This window comes from Euphorbia lathyris, chromosome 4 (assembly GCF_963576675.1).
Source record: "Euphorbia lathyris chromosome 4, ddEupLath1.1, whole genome shotgun sequence".
NCBI lineage: Eukaryota > Viridiplantae > Streptophyta > Magnoliopsida > Malpighiales > Euphorbiaceae > Euphorbia > Euphorbia lathyris.
Window position 1 is genome coordinate 48806239 of NC_088913.1, and position 22363 is coordinate 48828601.

At 37.3% G+C, this 22363-nt stretch overlaps 1 protein-coding gene across 2 annotated transcripts; it reads right to left on the reverse strand.

Moving 5' to 3' along the window:
- Positions 1-12337: 12337 nt before the first annotated feature.
- LOC136226077 (uncharacterized) lies at positions 12338-16963 on the reverse strand. 2 transcript variants are annotated; one of them, XM_066014371.1, is made up of 8 exons: positions 16630-16963; positions 15276-15767; positions 14585-14750; positions 14446-14496; positions 14171-14353; positions 13941-14034; positions 13012-13706; positions 12338-12931 (listed from the first exon to the last, which is right to left on the reverse strand). In XM_066014371.1, the coding sequence occupies exons 2-8, from the start codon at positions 15737-15739 to the stop codon at positions 12611-12613; spliced, it is 1974 nt and encodes a 657-aa protein (XP_065870443.1). In that variant the 5' UTR covers positions 15740-15767; positions 16630-16963; the 3' UTR covers positions 12338-12610. The 2 variants fall into 2 exon arrangements, with proteins under 2 accessions (XP_065870443.1, XP_065870444.1); XM_066014372.1 differs by having other exon boundaries at positions 12769-12931; positions 13020-13706.
- Positions 16964-22363: the final 5400 nt, after the last annotated feature.

Consider the following 22363-nt stretch of genomic DNA (forward strand, 5'->3'; position numbering starts at 1 on the left):
GATGCATTCAGCATAAACAGAGTCCCTTGTGGTGTTAGCATTATAAACCTCATTACCAAGTCCAAAGTACAACGAGTACAACCCAAGTGGAAGAAGCATTGTAAGAGGGCCAGTTTAGTCTACTTGCATATACATACGAACTGAATAGCAAACATATACATACGAACTGAATAACAAGTTCCTTTATAATGTTCCTTTCCACTCGATTTGATATCGTAACAACAACATTAAACATTGTGATAGGTTTATGATGCATTCAGCACAAACAAAGTCCCTTGTGGTGTCAGCATCATAAACCTCATTACCAAGTTCAGAGTACAACGAGTACAACCCAAGTGGAAGGACCATTATAAAAGGGTCAGTTTAGTCTACTTGCACATACATACGAACTGAGTAGCAAAGCTCTACGTTATATTACAAAAGGGGGGATGAGTGTTGCCTTTCGGTTGTAATTGACGGTCCAAAGCTCCTTAACTGTTTTGACTAATGAAAGGAAATTTGGAATTGGAATTAGAACCACATTTGGAGCTCACATTGCCTTTCGATTCTCCTTTCACTTAGTCAAGACAGTTTAGGAGATTTGAACACCCTCATATTCAGAACAAACAGAGTCCCTTGTGGTGACAACATCATAACCCTCATTACCAAGTTCAGAGTATAACGAGTACAACCCAAGTGGAAGGAGCATTATAAAAGGGTCTGTTTAGTCTACTTGCACAAACATACGAACTGAATAGCAAAGCTCTACATTATATTACAAAAGGGGGCGATGAGTGTTGCCTTTCGGTTGGAATTAAAGGTCCAAATCTCCTTAACTATTTTGAGTAGAGAAAGGAAATTTGGAATTGGAATGAGAACCACATTTGGAGCTCACATTGCCTTTCAATTCTCCTTTCTCTTACTCAAGATAGTTTAGGAGATTTGGACAACCTCAAATCCACTTTGCATACTCCTCAGTCCATATCCGGGCGAGCCCCTCATACTCTTCCCCGTTGTTGCGGTATTGCTTAGCAACTGCTTCTTGCCCAGGATATGGCTCCTCACTGTGGGGCTGTAGAAGTAGATCATATAGGTGCCACAGACACTACAAAATGCATAGAATAATTAGATCACAAATATGATGTTGTATGTTTATCAAATGAAATAGATAAATGGTTTCATTATACCGTGGCAGTGGATAAGTGATGGGTATTAAGGATACGGGGAAGACGAATCAACCCCTGAGGAGCCACGTTAGGATGATATATCCTATTCTAGAAGCAAAACTGAGAATAAGAGGAGAGATTTATTAGTGTATGTTTCATGTAGGTGATTATATCTTACTGATCTAAGTTAATATTACTTTTGCAGGACTGTTTGGAAAATCCGGAGGGTAGCTGATTCTGATTTCAAATACACCCCTTTCATATGAGGTGTATTGGGGGCCTTTCATTCTGATCGACCATTTGAAGAAGTTACCATTGAGAGGACCTGTATGTTATCATCCAAGAAGAATCATTAGAAATACACAGAAGAAATCAGGAATCAAATAAATCCCAAACTTATACTATTTTCATAAATCCAAACCCGCTCAAACTAAATTCATCATCTCTTACCTTAATCTAACATCTCAAAACATCACTTTGACTCTACAATTCTTGTTTCCACTTGCAGACCGACATTCCACTCTCCAACAACAAGATAACAATGTGTCTTTTTTTCATTAGCTGCACAATTTGTTCATGTCATTACCAAAAAAACGACAACGTTCAGATATTGTTGAACCATATCATCTTCGTCTCTTCCATTTTCCCCTTTCACTGAGATCAACAACTAGGATGACATGATTCATGAAAGTTGGGTATGGGAAATGATTTTTAGTGTGTGATCGATTCATGAAATAATTTATGTGCCATTAGATTAATGTGTAGCTGAAGCTCGTCAAGTATAAAGTAGTTAATAGGATAAGTGTATCCTATAGCAACAAGTAGTAAATGTGTTAAGCACGAGATCGAACACAGGGACTATCATCACAACTAGCAAATCTATTAGGCTAATCCATTTGTTTAGTGGGTTGAATGAATATTGCGTTTATTGAGAAACTAATTAAACAGTAAAATAACAAAGTGAACAATTCAAGGAGTAGATAATCAATAGGGGTTACAATCTAGGATGAGGAAACCATTGATTAGATCCTATGTATGGTTTTAGGGGGTTCGGGTTTATGTTTTGCTAATAATTGACGGTAATTACTCTAACAAGAAATACGAATGTGATCAAGGCTCATATGACCTATTCACATGCATTCAGCTAATGGCTTGATTAGACATATAACCTAGGACATGTAAAGCATTATGGTTACTGGTAATTAAGACTAAAGTCGTAGTCCAGCCACGAAGCCGCACTCCTAGTGTCCTAACGAGGTCAAATCATGCAATTTCAGACTAGATATTCTCTTGTCGGTTTCATATCTATCTACAATCCTATCTCTGTCAGGTTCAAGGCATTAAGCATATGTATTTCAGGCTAGATATTCTTCATCGAATCATATCTATCAATAATCCTATTCCTGTCAGTTTCCAGGCATTAAGATAATAAGATCAATTAAAGGCATTCACATAAACCCTAGGTTCCTAATCATACATAATCACACAATCAATTTCATCCCCATCCCAGATTGGATGGGGATCAGTTCATAGACAAACTAATCATGGCGATAAGGAATATGGAAACGATGGAAGACATCTTTTAATACAATAATAAATACGAGATAAATGGGGAAAGAGAAGATCTAAAACTTGTTTATCTATTATGATTATAGAATAATGAAGTCGGTGCTCCACCCGTCAGATTGTTCTTCGAAAGAAATAAAGCTAATCTATAAAAGCTGGAAAAAGTGTTTCGAGAAAATAATCTAAGCTAAAACTGATTACATCTGAAAAAGAGAAATAAAAACAAGATTAGGGTTTTCTAAAAGAAGACTAGCTCCCTATTTATAGACTTAGGGAGAATCCAAGGGCAACTTAGGCTTAAAGGGGCGAAATTCGGTGGGTACCTAGGCCTTTTTCGCGCATCTCATCTAAAGGGGAAGGCACTGGGACGCCTTCCCTTGCCTCGTCTCGCCGAGACAAGGAATGTCTCGACGAGACAAGGTCTTGTCTCGACGAGACAGGTTCCTGTCTCACCGAGACAGGCTTCCCAAAGGGGCAGCTCGTCCGGTTTTCTCCTGTTTAGTCCTTGATGAGTCTAGAATTGCTCTAATGGTCCCTAGTCTGGTTCAGAAATGCTCGATTGGTCCCCGAAGATCCTAAAAACACTATAATGCCATAAGAAGTGGAAAATAGTAAAATTAACTAAAAACTATCAAACTAATACCAATATTAACCAAAAACTAAATTAAAACAATCTAAATTACTCCTAGATATGTTATAAATTAGGGAGCTATCAACCTCCCCACACTTGAATCTTGCTTGTCCTCAAGCAAGTCAGAATCCAAAACAGAGAAAAATCAACAAATAGCTCCCATATAAAAACAAGAATTCATTGCACTTTATAATCCACAACAGTCCAGACTACTAATTTTTGCAATAGAAAACCTGATGAACCTCAGACGAGTCTCTAAAACTGATTATACTGGTTTTATCGATCAACACTTCATGAATACGAAAGAAGAGAGCTAAAATTGATAGCTCACAAGTGGTCACTCTAACGCTCAAGTGTTTGGGTGTAAATGCTTTATATGGTAAACACTCTACATTTTATTGCACAAAATGGTCACGTTGGGATTGCATCATCCATCCGGTCAAAATCAATGCATTCAAATTAAACAAGTTCATAGGTCTTTAAGGGTTGTAACGTAGGCTAAAGGTTGGGGTAGGAAAAAAAGGAATTTTTAGGCAAGAAGCTAATCACTCGACTAGTGAAGATTTTTGCAAAAGGGACACATTTTCCGCTATGTATAAGAAGGTCAAGGTTGTTTTTATGATTCAATGAAGTAATCGGAAAGCAACTACAATATAAACACGTCTTTTATCCTTTCATCTATAATTTATTCTTTTGTTGGCTTTTAACCATTTTTTTTAATAGAGGGGAAAAAGAATGAAATTCAAGTGGGTGAGGTTGCTTCCTCTATTAAAATTACAACCTTTTAATGATTGCTTAGCGGAAATTTGAGGGATAGTTCTAAAGATTTATCAGGACTAATTCGAGTCAATTAGCTTGGGTGAGAAAGGGTATTTAAGAAGGCTAAGGTTTGTAGCAGGGTTGATCAAAGAAAAGGGTAAATGTAGGTTCAAAGGGGCTTATGTAGTGGATTTGTTAAGGGATTTTGGCTAAACAACGAAATATGCTAAATTTCACAAAGGGCTATACCTAGGTTGCCTAATCATTTCAAGTTTAATAAAAACACACAATTCAACCAGTATTGGATGCAATTCCTATGAGCACAAAGACAATGAAATGTAATTCCACACCTAAAAGATCAAATGTTCCTAATTATGAGTCTAATAATATTGATCTTTATGGCTCTAAACTCACAATTTAAGGGTTAACTCTACCAATCCTAGCCTCAACTGACATTCTGTTCCATGTCAATATTAGTCCAGAAATACTCTTTGGAGACTCAAACGTTGTTCAAAAAATTTCGCATGCATCAATTTCATTTAGAATGTGCAAATTTTAAGCGCATTTTCAACTGTATTGTTGGGTTAGCTAAAAGTATCAAATTCATCTGCCTAGGATTCTTCATTATTCATGTTACAAAATTTGAAACTAAGTCCTAGAATCAAAGTAAATACAAAATCACGAACAGAAAGCATGAAATCCTAAGATAAAAATAAAGCGAAAACATACAATCATGCAAAAGAACACAGAAAAATCAAAAATAAAACAAGGAAAGACATGCAAATGGCATAAATCCAAATTCATCTATACTATTGCGCTCCTCCCCATACTTATGTCGTGCATTTATTCCAGAAAGGCATAAAGTGAAATGTAAAGTAAAGTGCAAGAAAGAAATAGGATAGAAGGTACTCCCTAGGGGTGGCGATCCATCCAACCCCGAATGTCGGTCGTTAAGCCGTTGAAATCCAAGCGGAAATCCTGAAAATCATAAATCAGTGCCTAGATAGTCGCACTATTTTGCTCGCCGATGACAATAGCCTGGTCCAACCTCTCCTCAAAATCGCCGCCATAAGCTGGCCGGTAATCCTCATCCTCCTCCTCGGAATTGGACTGCATCAGATCAGCAGAACCCGCACCAGAAGAACTGGCACCAGCTGTCCCTATACCTGCATCAAAATCTCTATACCACACGCTAGAGTTGTGGATAATACCAGCTCTATGCAGATAATGTTTGTCAAGTAATAAAAATGGGATACTTTCCTTTTGGTTCAACTGATCCTTAAGACCTTCACAGAAACCTATGCGGGAAATAATAGATCCTAGGGGGAATACAGTCCGCTTACTGAAGTGGAAATTAGCCATTTGATGGCAAAGGATATGGGCCATCCTGGCAGGATGGCCCTTTTTCATACACCATAGTAATAGTAGGTCCATTTCAGTAACCTTGCCAGCCTCCCTCTGTCCACAAAGATTAAATGAAATCCATTTGTGCATTAGACGGTCCATTGGCTCCGTCAGACTTTTATTTGTGGCAGTGGATTTACTGTAGCGCACACCCTGGGAAATTTCATAAGAGTAAGCTTTGTGGTTTAAATCCCTTTCCCATTCAGTGATGTTGGCCTCTTTAAAGCTGAAGGCCGTGTTAAACATTGCTTCCATCCAAGCATAGGAAGTATTATGAAAACGGAAGTGTAAAATTTTGTCCCCCTCATCAGTAGTCTCATACCTAAGAGTTGTGTAAAACTTTAGGATATAATAAGGAGACAGAGGACACCTACGCTTATCTATTGTGTCCCAACCCACAGACCGTAAGAGAGCTTCAACGCTCCATTTTAGACCACATTTTTCCAACCAAGGCCAATCAAAGAAATGAGGAATTGAACATTGATAATCTTTAAATTTTGTGTATAATTCACCCTCATCTTCCGAAAGTAATAGGAAAGGACATAAATACCTATGAAACAGTGCACATGGATGTGGTTGGTTGACATTTTGAGTGGGGACACGAGGAGGATGTTATGGTTCTTGAACAATTCGGGCTCGCACCGACCCCTCGACAGGCTCCAACTCCTCGGGAAGTGAGTCTATGCGGCATCGGCATGTGTTCCTTCGGGTAGGATCTGCCATGGAAAATAAAAAACACAAAAAAATAACAAGAACAACCAAGCAAAAATACCAAACAAATAGGAATCTTTAAACACAATCCAAAAATGAAAGGAGTTTTTAGCAAAATCAAGCAAACTAAAAAGAAATTATAGGAAGTAAAAAGTGACAAAAAGCAAGAACCTAAACAAATTAAAACACAAATTGAACTAGAGTGAGAAGAAAACAAAAACAATCAAAATAATAAACCTATTGTTCATTGAAAGTGAAAAATTGAAAGAGAAAGGAAATATGGAGAAACAAGGTAGGAGAAAAAGAAATTAGATGGTGTTTAAATAGGTGAGGTAGAAGATGAAAGGATTAGAAGATCAAAGGTTTAGAAGATCAAAGGATGGATGAATGGAGATGAATAGGTGGAATTTGGGGTTTGTAGAGAGAGAGAGTGGAAGAAATTAGGTTAGAAGGAGAGAGAGAAGAGAAATAGGTTAGGGAAGGGGGTTGGTTTGGCCAACCCCCTTATATAGCCGCCCAAGTGTCTTGGGCAGCGTGTCTCGGCGAGACAAACGATGTCTCACCGAGACAAACGATGTCTCACCGAGACATAACGGCTAGAATTCTAGCCGTTGTGGCCTGGGCGGCCTGTCTCGGCGAGACGGGCCTTGTCTCGACAAGACAATCATTTGTCTCGTCGAGACAGAAGCTGTCTCGCCGAGATGAGATGAGACGGCGCCTCACGAAGAAAGGAAGATTTTTTCTTTTTTTAGAAGATGCAGAAATGAATAATGAATGAAAATTAAATAAATTAAAATTGTATGAAAAGTAAATTGCAGAAAAATTAAAATTGTAGCAAGAATTGTTCTCATGTTTTGGGGTGCCTCCCAAAAGCGCTCACTTTTTAAGTCTTTAGAGCTTAAGACTATCCTTCCCCCTCACGGTGTGGTTGGTGTTTTATCCCTCAAGTTTGGCTCATTGTTCGGAGGCAGCTGTCCTGCGGAACGCTCAGAACTCATCTTTGCCAGCTGGCTGATCTGAGTTTCTAGGCCTTTGTAGAAGGTCTCATTGTTGGCTAGCCTACCCTCCATAGTTCCGAAGATCTTTACTATGGCATCAATCTTCTCCTCCATGACACTCTTGGGTCTTGGACCCTGATTTTGGTTCTGGTTCTGCTGAGGTGGTGGAGCTGGAAATCCTGGTAGTCCTAAAGCAGCTTGATTGTTGGACCAACTGAAACCTGGGTGGTTCTGTCTCCAAGGTGTGTTGTATGGCCCATATTGCTTTATAAAATTAACCTGCTCCAGGACTTTAGGGCACTCCATGTTCTTGTGCCTGCCACTACAAACCTCACACTTAGACACTGCCTCTGGTGCCTTCAGTTGAGCCACCAGCAGGTCCATCTTTTCTATAAGTGCTGCTATCTAGGGATCAGGTTCTGTAGGTGTACTTGAGGCAGCAACAGCGAAAACGCCCCTCCTCTAACTTGGCTTTTCAATCTGTCAATGTGCACTCCTCTCAGTTAGCTCTTTCACTAAACTGTATGCTTGAGCTACCGTCTTGTTGAAAAGATTGCCTCCTGCTGCTGCATCAAGTGAGGCTTTGCTAGCAGATGTAACACCTGAATAAAATAGGTCAACAAGATGGTGCACTTCAAAACCATAGTGGGGACACTTCCTCAATAGCTTCTGAAATCTCTCCAAGGCCAAGTGTAGGTTCTCGCTCTCAAACTGCCTAAATGATGTAATGTCACTTTTGAACTGAGCAGTCTTTGAAGGAGGGAAAAACTTTGCTAGGAACAGCGAAAACGCCCCTCCTCTAACTTGGCTTTTCAATCTGTCAATGTGCACTCCTCTCAGCTAGCTCTTTCATTAAATTGTATGCTTGAGCTACCGTCTTGTTGAAAAGATTGCCTCCTGCTACTGCATCAAGTGAGACTCTGCTAGCAGATGTAACACCTGAATAAAATAGGTCAACAAGATGGTGCACTTCAAAACCATGGTGGGGACACTTCCTCAATAGCTTCTGAAATCTCTCCAAGGCCAAGTGTAGGTTCTCGCTCTCAAACTGCCTAAATGATGTAATGTCACTTTTGAACTGAGCAGTCTTTGAAGGAGGGAAAAACTTTGCTAGGAACACGGCTACTGTAGTGTCCCAATCGGCGAGAGAGCCTGGTGCAAGCAAGCCCAGCCAATCTGCAGCATCATCCTTCAGGCAGAACCGGAACAATTTTATGAAGACCTGCTCAGGAGTCACATCCTTGTATTTGAAGGTGCCACAGTATTCCATGAATTTAGTGAGGTGTGCATTGGGGTCTTCATGGTAGTCCCCACCGAATTGCCCCAAGTTCTAGATCATCTGGATCATTGCTGGTTTGATCTCGAAGGAAGCAGCGGTGATCTCAGGGTCACGGATGCTAGAGGTACTAGTAAGCCTTTTGGCCTTCAATAGTTCCATGATAGACCGAGTGTCAGCCATTGGTTCTTCTTCACAGCTTTCTTCGGGGATATCTGCGAAAAGGTCCTCGTTAGCTCTCTGTCTGAACAAAGCCTCATTGTGTTCTTTCCTCAACCTGCGAGAAACACGTTCAATCTCAGAATCAAATCGCAATGGAGAATGACTCCTAGAACGTCGGTTCATAAGAGGCTAAACAAACAAATCAACCAATTCAATTTAAACTCATTACAATCAGAATAGTTTCTGGCAACGGCGCTAAAAACTTGATGCTCGTAAAGTATATAGCAATTAATAGGACAAGTGTATCCTATCGCAACAAGTAGTAAATGTGCTAAGCACGAGATCGAACACAGGGACTATCATCACAACTAGCAAATCTATTAGGCTAATCCATTTGTTTAGTGGGTTGAATGAATATTAGGTTTATGTTTTGCTAATAATTGACGGTAATTACCCTAACAAGAAATACGAATGTGATCAAGGCTCATATGACCTATTCACATGCATTCGGCTAATGGCTTGATTAGGCATATAACCTAGGACATGTAAAGCATTATGGTTACTGGTAATTAAGACTAAAGTCATAGCCCAGCCACGAAGCCGCACTCCTAGTCTCCTAGCAAGGTCAAATCATGCAATTTCAGGCTAGATATTCTCCTATCGGTTTCAAGGCATTAAGCATATGTATTTCAGGCTAGATAATCTTCATCGAATCATATCTAGCAATAATCCTATTCCTGTCAGTTTCCAGGCATTAAGCATGCATAATAAGATCAATTAAAGGCATTCACATAAACCCTAGGTTCCTAATCATACATAATCACACAATCAATTCCATCCCCATCCTAGATTGGATGGGGATCAGTTCATAGACAAACTAATCATGGCGATAAGGAATATGGAAACGATGGAAGACATCTTTTAATACAATAATAAATACGAGATAAATAGGGGAAGAGAAGATATAAACCCCGTTTATCTGTTTTGATTACAGAATAATAAAGTCGGTGCTCCACCCGTCAGATTGTTCTTCGAAATAAATAAAGCTAATCTATAAAAGCTGGAAAAAAGTGTTTCGAGAAAATAATCTAAGCTAAAACTGATTACAGTTGAAAAAGAGAAATAAAAACAAGATTAGGGTTTTCTAAAAGAAGACTAACTCCCTATTTATAGACTTAGGGAGAATCCAGGGGCAACTTAGGCGTAAAGGCACGAAATTCGGTGGATCCCTCGGCCTTTTTTGCGCATCTCAGCTAAAGGGGAATGCGCTAATGTCTCGGCGAGACAAGGTCCTGTCTCGGCCAGACAGGTTCCTGTCTCGCTGAGACAGGCTTCCCAAAGGGGCAGCTCGTCCGGTTTTCTCCTGTTTAGTCCCTGATGAGTCCAGAATTGCTCCAATGGTCCCTGGTTTGGTTCGGAAATGCTCGATTGGTCCCCGAAGATCCTGAAAACACTGATAATGCCATAAGAAGTGGAAAATAGTAAAATTAACTAAAAACTATCAAACTAATACTAATATTAATCAAAAACTAAGTTAAAACAATCTAAATTACTCCTAGAAATGCTATAAATTAGGGAGCTATCAGTAGCATGATTATATTATTCAGAATATAAATTTCTTTACTAAAGAATTAAGACTTCCAGTTAACCATTTGAAATAGAGCTTGGGAATCAATATATATGACATGGTGTCGTGTGTATCTTCTCCGAAACTAGGAGAGTTAAGAGTTTCTGTAGGTGCCATCTATACTATGTATATATAATAGTAAAAAGAGAGAGAATTTACAAGAAGTGTTTTAGATGACTTTTAGTTTAGTTGGCACCGTAGGAGGAAAGAGAATATATGAATTTACATTATCTCTATTATTATAAATACTATATTAATATCATAAATACTACGAGCAGAGAGAATATATGTGTTTTACATGTCTCTGTTAACAGACTTTATGAACGTCATCATTAATTATTAATTAAGCTTTAACAGTCCTTCTCCCTAACATTTAATCTCCATATACCATATTTTTCACCCTTTATATTCCACTTTCCATTCTCATTTTCATTCATAAACAATATTTATTTTACTTCTTTTGGATTTCATGAGTAAATTTATGTGTTATTCCTTATTTTTGGTAGATTTGTCTTTTCTCATGCAGACTTATTTCATCTTAACTAAGAATTTACGCAATATTTTTTTCTAATCATTTATTTTATATAAAGGTCGCTGGTTTTGAAAAGGTATTTCATCCTTCAAATGGCTATGAATGGGATACTGAAAGAGAAAGAAAGGATTAAGAGGTAACATCGAATGAGTTTCGAAAGTGAGAGGAAACAGTGAGTGAGTTTCGAAAGTGATAGTCAATTAGGTGAAACATGTGTTTGCAGCGAAAATTTGTGAGAAGATAAGTGTTAGATGGTTATTTACAATTAAAATTAAAATCTTGCTAAAATTGAATAATAATGATATATATTCATACAAATCATCGGTCATGGAGGTAATTATCCATTTATTGGTTTCATTCTCCAAAAGATTACAATTTTTCTTGGATTGAATTATACTCATTTCATGGTAGGAATTGAATAAAATATTTTCCTTAGATATCCAATTTTAGTAGATGCATTTTTTCTATGAAATATATGACACGTTTCATTCTCTCAAGACATTAATTTTTCATTTAGCTTCTTCTTATCTCCAATTCGGTCTGTACACAGAGAGTTGTTATAAATTTAAATTGAAGGTTAGTACTTCTTTTTTCTTCTTTAACAGTTTTGATTTATATTTTTTTTTTCTTTCCTTTCTATTTAGTGGTGTTGCATTGGGTTAAGTTCTTTTTTATTCAAAACATTGTCAATTATAATGTCTATCTCCATGATATCATATTGCTCATCTTGCAGGATCAGTTATCGCCTACCTTTCGATGGAAGTCGATTCTCAGCTAGGAATTATGGAGTTTGTGGTTCAAACCTAACGTCTTGCTTTTTTTGTGTGAGAATTTTTGTTGGTTTTCTTCAAATTTTTATTCTATTCTTGCCTCAAACTTTATTTTTATTATTTATTTATTTATTTTCCTCTATATTTGTTTAATAAGAATTATTAGAGTGCAATCCATCAATTTTAAAGTTTTGATAGTGTGCTTACGGATAAATTTACACTATTACATTGTTTCATCATAATAAATTTAACTAAATATATTTTCAAATGAGAGAATAGAAAGTGTGGATTGACATACAAATGACGTGAATAATCAGATAAAAAAAACAAAGAAAATATAAAATGACCATATTGGAGCTTCAGAAAAGCATGCAAATCCAAAGGATTTGGCAAAACGAGATGGTTGAATTACATACAGTAGTTACTTTGCAAAATATATTTTGACAAACAATTTTTTTATGACAAACCAGAAATAGCATTGCAAGTACAACTAACAATTTTTAACGATATAGCAAGATGAGAGATAACAAGAGATCATATAACAACTATGTAATTTTATGAGTTTATTTTCAAGTTTCAACTATCATCTTCAATAAATCGGCTATTTTGATTCTCATACCACAAAATTATAAAAAATACATATGTATTATTTCAAATTAAAATACTAAATTGTTATAAATTTGATTACTTTTCAGACTATAATTATTAGCTTAATAAATGAAATGGTAAAAGCAGCCAACTGCCTATTCTCCAGCATTAAAGTAATGATTCAAAGGATGGATTATTTAAAACTTTTGAGCATCACAACACAAGGGCAGAAAGAAAGTAACATGCTTGCCTACAGCACCCACAAATATAGAGACAAATCAAATAGTTTCTTACTCGGTAACCGAGGCATGCAGGAATAACAGCAATTGTTATAGAAAACAACAACACAAGCCAGAAGCCATATATATATGCTGCATATGCAACTTTTGCAGTGACCCAATCTCTTTCAACTCCCAACTGGTAAACAAAATAGTACCCAAGCTAGAAACCAGCCCATCCAGCAGGTTGAGTAGGTGCCTGCTTCTCCAGAGTCTTTGCCCCAGCTATGTGCTGGGAATGATTTCCTTCATTTATTGGTCTTGAAGTCCGACTACCGGCTGCCGAGGAGGCAGCAGTAAAACTATCAGCTCCAAAACCCCACGACTCAAATTCAGCTTGCTTTCTCTGGTTTTCATTTCTAGTTCCATCGGGTTGAAACCCATTTCCCCTTGAAAGATGCTGCTGATGTGGTACCGGATCATCTGCAAACGCTTGCCATGACTTTGGGTCCGGACTTGAGCTACTCCAATCAGATTCTCCTTGCTGCATCAAGAATAAAATATATTTGTAACAGAAACAATGGAAACTGTACGTACACACAAATAGATTAGTAAACATCAAACCTGATTACTTTTTGATGGTTGAGTTTTTGGATTGTTTTGTGATGGAGTTTTAGTAGTCTTTGCTTGCTTGAGCTCTTGTATCTCTTGCCTTTGGGATCGACAGATGGCAGATAGCTTTTCATATTTGGAAGTAATTTCCATTTTCTCCAAGTTTGTTTGTTTCAGCTGGTCTTTGAGCCTTGCTATTTCAGCCTCGAACTCCTCTTCCTTCACTGATCTGTTCTTGACTTTCGAGACCAGCTTGTTGCTATCAAATTCAGCAACAAAACTATTAAAACCCTCATCTTGAAATAAAGGGTTGCCCTCAACTTTTGATGCTTTCTGCTTCTCCATGCCACGATCTACATTTTGATGGAAGAAATTTATTTCAATATCCTTGGAATTTCCATCCAGAGATATGGAAGATTTAGTGTAGATATTTCTCCGAGTAGCATGACTGTTATCGTCCTTTGCAGGGCTGGAATTTTTGGGTAAATTATTATTCTCATGTTCACTCCTATCCAGTCTTGATGCACTTAAGCTAGGTTCTTCATCAAATTTTGGTTTGCTCTTGTCTTCAACAAGAAATGGATCCTTAGCATGTTGAGACGACCAGAAGGCACCCAGTTGACCCCCACTGCCACCAGACCCAGATGAAGGCGGAGCTGGTGGACTTCTATGAGGCATTGGATGAGACCTAGCAGGTCTTGAAGTACCTAATAATTTTAAAAAACAATGGAAAGAAAAGGATCAACTAAATGCTACACAAGGTGAATTGCAGCCCATCATACATTTTAATTCATTTCTCACGTGTATAATTTCACACACGAGGAAAAAGAATCCTAATTTTTGTACTATTACACCATATTATCATTTCAAATAAATAATTTTGAAAAAAAAAAGAAATAGGTATACAGAAAAATCCAAGCTTCAAATTGAAGGAAAGTCACCTTCTCGTGTACCAGTAGACTCCATTTCAGGTGGCCCTTCAGGTAATGATTTCTGCAGGTTAGCTGGTAACTGCTCATTAACACGAAACCATACCTGTTACCATGGGAAAAATCCCAGCATCAGTAAACAGAATGTTAGAATTTCTGCACCTGACAGTTCTATGGACATGGATGATCTAAAACTAACCTAAGTTCATGGAGATGAATTTCCAATCAAGCAAAGCGCTTGCCTGCGTGATGTCTGGTCTGTCATCTGGAGAAGCTTGAAGCATGTCTCTGATTAAGTCTGTCACTGGTTTGCTGTACTTCGGCAATTCTGGAATTCGATAGTTCCCATTTAATATTTGTAGCTTTGATTCACCATCAAATGCATTTTTGAAGAAGCATATCCGAAAGAGTAGACATCCAAGGGCCTAAAAAATGACAAAGCAATTCAGTTTTAAGCTAGGACCATATTACTTGGATGTAAATGAATTTCAGTGCATATCTTTTAGAATCCACTTACCCAAATGTCAACCTTCTCATTTATAAGATCTCTTCGCAACAGATCCCACATCTAAATCAAGAAAATGAAAGGCTGCAATCAAAATACTTCATCACTACACATCAGAAATATTATTTTTAAACACAATTTTCCATTGAACCTCGGGAGCTCTATAGGCAGGAGTTGTGTGCTTTCGAATATTGTCTTCTTCAATACCCATTTCTTCAGGCTTCTCGAAGCGCTTGTGATTGGTAGACGTACTCCCAAAATCACACAACTTCCACAATCCATCAGGTCCCAAAAGAAGATTTTCAGCTTTCAAGTCCCTATAAGATAGCACCGTAGAATAATGAATCTGCTTATAAAGTGTTACTCAAACTTAGGCAAAATTTAGGTCTCTTTTAAAAAACATGAGAGCAAAATAAGAAATTGAATCATCCAAGAGAATCACATTGGCTGATTCAAGAAGGATTGTATCATACTCGAGTTGATTGGATGCTGGTTCACATACAAGAAATCATTTAATCCCTATTTACAATAATGGGTTTAATGAACAGTTATCTTAACAGCAGAGGAGGGTTTAGAGGATTATGTGAAATGCAAAGAAGACGAGAAACAAGTAGAGTAAAATATAGTCACCCATCCTCAAACTCTTGTATTAGTACATAAACTATGAACAACAATTGCAATATATTCTACGAAGACACAATGATAACCAACAAGTTCAATAGAAAAGATGCAAAGAAATAGATCCTTAGCAAGGCATAAAGCAGAAAAAATATATAAAGACAATGATGCATCATTCATGCTAGCAAACAATCAAGTAAAAGATCCAGAACGATTTCTTTTACCTGTGAGCAATAGGTGGATACAGAGAATGCATTGCAAAAACTGCATTACATGCATCTCTAAATACAGACAAAACCTGTTTCTCCTCAAAATATCCTGCCCCTCGGTTCTCCAGCACACTAACCAGAGACTTGTCACAAAATTCCATGACAATTAGTGCTTCCTTGGTCCTTCCCATATCCAAGATGCCATGTGCACATAGTGTGACAATATTGGGATGCCCTTTGAGTGATTTCATCACATTGATCTCCTTCAGTGCAAGTTCCAGTGATTCCTCATCATTGCATATCATGTGTTTTAAAGCATAATGCTTTGTTGCATTCACAGTATCCCGAGCTAAATAGACACAAGAAAAACCTCCTTCGGCTATGGCATTCCGGACCTGTATCTTGAGATTGCCAACATCAAGAAAGCGACCTTCAAGCCCCATTGGCTCCTTTGGTGAGAAGGGCTTGAACCTCCACATTGTTGATATAAAGAATATCAGAACAGCACTGCATATCAATTTGGAAGAGAATAATTAAATATTTGCATCATATAAAGGACTGAACTGTAAAATCTTAAGTTCAATAAAATCCAAATTAAGACTTCAACTCATCTGAAATCAATCAGTTTTGAATATGAAAAAGGAAAACATGTCCATTTTTGTAAGAGCAAAAAGATACCTATATAAGCAGCCAGCATGGTATTCAAATCAAAATTGCTTAATGATGCAACATGAAACAAATGAACTTTCTATTGCTACATTGTTTATAACAAAGTAGCATTTTAATTTGCTGAAGTATTTTTTGATAATGTATTCAAGCCATATCACATGGTGAAACTAACAAAATGCAAATAAAGTATTGAAAAAACAAAGAAATAATAAAACACGCCTAAAGCAAACTAAAAATCTACATAGCTAAAGTTTCATTGTGTTGGGTTTAGAAGAAAACTTTAGTCGAGCAGATAGAACAATAATTCTAATCAAAGTATTGATGAACGTCCAGTAATTTAGATGGCAATCCATCTTACAGAATTTAAACGCCACGTCCAACATAGAATTCATATTCTACATAAGAAAGACCCAACATTTTCCTTTCGTTCCTATCCCACAAAAGCTCTAAACCACTATAGATCCCACAACTTTTCTTTCGCAATCAGCTCGAATAGATCAATTCAAATCGATAATCGCACTAGAAAAAAAATTGATAACATGAAATTTCGATCTATCCCTTTCTAATTCGAGATCCACAATTGAATTCTCAAGAAGATCATGAGATCACCTCATAATCCAAACACAGAAAAGACCTCAGAGATCTTCTACAATCCTGTAATTACAAGTAAATAAACAGAGACCCATCAAACTAAATGTACCTGCTAGAATCAGATTGATTAGAAGAGCGGATAAACTTGTACAGTAAGCAAATTACAACATCTAAAAACACACGTAGCAGTTGCAGTTGCAGTTGCAGCGTGAAAACTAGATCTGAGTCCTTTCCGCGCTAGATCTCACAAACCATCAAAAAAATTTAACAGCAAAGGAGAGAGGAGCCGGCAAAAGGATAGATGTATTGTTGGGTGTATATGTAAGAGAGTTGGGTAAGGTCCGATAAATTGACGCTTTCGGTGGGAAATTAGAGAGTACGTGAACGTGACTTGCCCGCTTACAGAGAATGAGAGAGAGGGTAACCAAAGCCAAACGTGTATATTTTTATGTTCACTTGCTTATCTAAGAATTGTTTGCACGGTATTTGAAGGTAGGTGACCGTAAGTATAGTTAGGTAATTTTGTTTGTTTTGAGTTGAAATTAAAGTGTATAGTAAATGAGAGTATGTGATAACTTCTTACATGAGTTTGATCGCGTATCTTACTTCCCAGTTTAATCCGACGTTATTGTGAATCTGCAAAATAAATCGTTATGATTAGATCGGATTAAAGAGTAAGGACAAGATTAGAAATAGTAGTTAACATACTGAACTTTGTGCTTATATCTATCTATTTATAGTGTTTGATTAGGTTAAGGTTTTCGTCTCCTTAGTAATCCTTATGAGTTTAGGATTCCTATTCCTTCAAAGAGTATGAATCCTGGGAGGAATCCTTTATCTCGTGGGATTCTGAAAGTTTCTCTTGCGATTGGGTCCAAACCATGCGTGTTTGTTATGGGCTTTGATTAGATGTGGCTAGGCCTTTTGTCGTTGGGCTTGGGCTGCTGTCAATAGTTATGGGCCTTACTTTAAATGTCATGCAACCTTTTATCCCAAATGAGGGTGATCATGACCTCATCCACGTGATGTCTAGGGCTGTAAATGAGCCGAGCCGCTCATGAGCGGCTCGGTGGTCGGTTCGATAAAAGCTCGGCTCGATTTGTAAACGAGCTGCTCGTGAACACGATTTACTGGCTCGGTTCGTAAACAAGCCGAGATTGAGCATGCCAAAGCTTGGCTCGAAAGCTCGCGAGCATGCTCGATTAGAACATTTATGAATAAATTTTGGTTTTGTAGAAAACTATATAGTTTTGTATTAGTTTGCAAATATCTAAACTTAATATTATTTCATTTGCTATTAGATGAGTTCGTTCACAAACATAATAAATGAGTAATAGACGAACTATTTGTAAGCATCTTGTTTATTTATTCACGAACTTTGCTTGTGAGCTTGTTTATGTACACAATTAAAGAGTTATTTGCGAGCAAACTTCAAAAACATAATTAACGATTTACTCACAAACAATTCATGTTAGATAATTTTCTTAATGAACCAAGTCCAAAGAGGATTTTGGGCTCGAAGCTCGGCTCGTGCTCGAGCTAGTTAATTTTATAGCAAGCTCGGCTTGGCTCGATTACAGCCCTAGTGATGTCATTTTCCATGATATCAGATGTCTCCCATCCTATTTGGAATTTACATTCTTCCAAGATATATGCTGTAATAGTCACTTAATTAGGTGATTATTTGGTTCTTCTAAACCCACACATTTTGAAGTCATCATGAGGCGACCTGTTTACAGTTTTTTATGTGTTGATGTGTCCAACGTGTTGAAACATAATTCCCACTAAGTTTTTAATTCTGACAAAAATAACATTAAAGGAATTTAATTCCCATAATATTTAATTTGAATAGTTAAATTAAGCTTTATTTATACTAATATGTTTGCTGAGTATGCAAAATATTTAGAAAGCACTAAACAAAATATTAAAGGGCTTAAAAATAAGAAAATCCCAAAAGGCCTCATAAATCCGAAAGCCCGGAAACATCAAGTTCAGCTTGAGAAAGAAGAAAGCTCAGTCTAAAAGCAAGCTCCAGCTTAGAAACAAAAGAAGCCGATCAATTCAACGGCTCAAAGACAAGAACAGCATGAGTTGACATTGTGTTTGACAAGCCACTCTAAAAAAGGAAAGAAGTACATGTGATAGAAGGATTGTCTCCTCCAACAACTCATACTATTTTTCATTAATGTGCCAACAAAAATCAGACTCCGCAGAAGTCAGAAGTGTGCGCGGCTCTAAGAGACAAAAGCATGACAACGGTAACCTTTTAGACATAAGCCAAAAGTTGAAAGCGACATAAGTCGTTTTCCCTCCAATGGTCCTTTCGAAATTCAAAAGGTTCTGCCATCAAGCTTCCCTATAAAAGGCCAAGAAAAAGCTTTATTCTACACTGATAAAAAAAAACACTGAATACGAGATATATTCCTCAAATGAAAAGTAAAAGCAAAAAGTTGAAACACACATTTCATTGTTATACTTGTGTGAAGCAAATAGAAAGATAGAACTTTATTTTGTGTTCTAAGTTAGAACCTATATCAATTGTAAAAGATCAGAAGCTCCTCTGTTCACTTTGGTTATAAGTGAACAAGTTGTGAGATAGATAGCTGAGTGAGAAGTGTAAAGGACGGTACTTTACAGAATCTATGTATCTATTGTAAAGGTTTGTGCTCTACCGGTAAAGAGCTCAGTAATGGATTAAAACTCAGAAGATGGTATTCTGAGGACTGGATATAGGCAGGAGGCCGAACCACTATAAATCGATGAGTATCAATTTTCTAACTCTACCTTTACTTACTTATATTATTGCATGCTTTAAATACGTTATCTCAATATACTAGTCCTGAATATTGTGAACAGTTAATACAATAACCTTAAACCTGATATAGAAGCTCCTCTAAGTGATCTGTCTCGCGGGCGCTTAAGACAGAAGCAGAATCAAGCTTTGTTAACTGATTAACTCAACTAACAGAACTTGCCTTTGATTCTGAATCAAGCCTCTATGTTTGCTATTGAACAAAGTGTGAGTAAAATTTAGAAAAGGTTAAAATTAACCAACATTTCCATTCACCCCCCTTCTGGAACTAATCTCACATTCCAAGGGACCAACAAGTGGTATCAGAGCCTAAAGCTCTACATACAAGATAAAACTATCTTGAGCCAGATCTCGAAATGGACGTCAATAGCACACATTTCCTCCCTAGAAATAAGACAACTCAAATCGTACCTGAAAGTTTGTCCATTACCAGACCAGCTCTGTTTTTTGGATCAAGTTATACATTCTGGAAAAATAGAATGAAAAATTTCATCCAAGCACAAAAATCAGTGCCTGACTAGCAATAGTCAAAAGCCCCTATGAACCATTTCAAATGGTTGATGGAAACAAAGTTTTAAAGACTGAGGAAAATGGACAGAAGAGGATTTAAAGAAACTGTAAAATAATGCTTCGGCTATAAATATGCTTCATTGTGCTCTTCATGCTACAGAGTGTTGAAACACAATTTTCCAATAGTTTTTTTATTCTGACAAAGATAATTTAATCAGAACCCCAAATTAAATTAAATATGAAGTCTTAAGTCTAAATTGATTTGTCATTCTCTAACATTTTTGTCAAGTGTTTTAATAAACTTAAGTGCAAGCAAAAGAAATAGGCTTGATAAAAAGAGAAGCCCAGAAGCATTTTTCAGAGGCCCTAACAATCCAGAAGCTCACAAACAAAACGGATGGACAGTTGGCAAAGTACTATAGAGTACACATGTTCCCAAGGCCTGACAAGAAGTACAATGCTATAGAGGCCATGTCCCCTCAACGTATCCTCTATCACAATCGCGGAAGAAAAGATTGCAGAAAACCACGACTCAAGATAGAAGAGCCTCGGGACAAGCTGCAAAACTTTTCGCCTAAAGGACCAAAGATGTCAGAAGTTGATGCGATAGGCTCCGTTTAATCAGAATGGCTATTTCAAATTCAAACGGATCTCTTGCCAGCCCCTCCTATAAATACCATGCCAGATGCTCCATTTGAAGTTGACGAAATTTACAAGCTTTCAAGTGAGATCAAAATCTTCAAAAGCGCTAGAGCAACATTCAAATACACAAGTTATCGTTCATATTTGTGTTCGTCTAAAAATATTGTTTAGATCTTCATTGTGTTATTTAAAAAGAACTTCTTTGTTCATAATATTATTCCAGAAGCCATGTTGTTTACTTCGATTATAAGCAAGCAATATAAGTATATATAGTTGAGAGATTGTAGAGGAAGATACTTTACAGAGGCTCTATCTATTTGTATAAAGGTTTGTGCTCTTTAGTGGATTAAAGCTCAAAAGAAGGCATTCTGAGGACTGGACGTAAGCTAGAGGCCGAACCAGTATAAATCTGCTGAGTAACTATTTTCTAACATAGGACCTATTGCTTTTGATTATTTATGCTCTATATTTGGTCTCTTATAATTACAAAAGTGCTTCTATTGTATTTCTATTCATTAAGCATCACATATCTTAAACAGAAGCTCTGTCAAACTAAAAGGGCAAACTCAAAGATAATAATTAAGATCAGAGTTGCTTTCTTAAACAGTCTTCTTTGTTTTTTTGTGAACTAGCCTCTGATATTAATTATTTTGCCTCTGTTCTTAATAAAGTTGTGCAAGCCAAATGAGAAAATTATTAAAGCTTAAAATTACCCAATAGTTCCATTCACCCCCCCCCCCCCCCCCTCTTTGGAACTAATATTACCTCACAAGGGACCAACATAGAGTACAATAAATTAGAAGCCGGATTGGCTTGGTTATAGGTTCTTCCCTAATATCCACTCGATCCTATGGCACGGGACCCCTCATACTTTTCCACTCAAAGAGTCATACGATAAGCTTCATCATAAGAGTCAAAATCCCGGTATCGCATCACGTCCCAATAGACGGGTAATGCACCTTCGATCAGTTTGGCTATCATGTCTTCTTTATCTAGTTTATTCTAGACAAGAAGTTCTTTATCCATCCACCGTTTAAAGTAGTCTTCAAAAGGCTCATTATGCTTCTGTTTGATCATCTCTAAATCACTCATTTTTACTTTCATTTGGGCAAGATACCCATAGTGGTCAAGAAAAGCATCTAAAAGTAATTTCCAATCGTTTTGAGTCTCTTCAGGAAGATAGTTGTACCATGATAACTCCTTAATTTATAGTGTTTTAATAGTAATCTGGGCCATTTTACCTTAGCTTTTAGTTAATCTTGGTGTTGATTGGGTGGTTTAGAGCAATTTTATCACTCTTACTCCTCTCATGGCGTATTTAATGTTTTCAGGGACTAATGGAGTTTTCAGACCTTTCAGGGACCATATTAGCAGAAAATCGGATTGACAGACTCTATGGGACTTTGTCTCGGCGAGACATGACTCATCTCGTCGAGGTAACTACTCATCTCACTGAGACAGGCACTCATCTCGGCGAGACGAGACGTCAACAGGAGGAACTATTGCGAGACAGATGCAAATTAAAGGCCCATGAGCGTAACATTTCGGCGAGACGTCCCATGTCTAGCCGAGACATGCCTCATCTCGCTGAGACACACCTTGTCTCGGCGAGACGAGACACTGAGAACAAAGTCTCAGCGTTTCCTGTCTCTCACAAACGCGAAAATGGACGTCTAGGACCCGTGAAAGACATAAAAAAGAGCCAAAATTGCCCCTGAAGAATCCCAGACTTGTAAAAACACTATGAATAGGAAGTTTAGCTTTCCTAATGATCACCTTAGGTTTTTGTTTTCTCAGAACTTTCTTTAGCAATTTTATACTTTTCTTTTCTCAGTTTTTTTCAATTCTTTTTAGTTTTAGTGTTCATTGTAATTTATCT

Coding starts and splice junctions, on each gene's coding strand:
- LOC136226077 (XM_066014371.1), bottom strand. CDS start 15,739: ATGTGGAGGTTCAAGCCCTTCTCACCAAAGGAGCCAATGGGGCTTGAA. Junction 13,707..13,940: donor GTCTACTGGTACACGAGAAG/GTGACTTTCCTT, acceptor TAAAATTATTAG/GTACTTCAAGACCTGCTAGG. Junction 12,932..13,011: donor AACCATCAAAAAGTAATCAG/GTTTGATGTTTA, acceptor TTCTTGATGCAG/CAAGGAGAATCTGATTGGAG.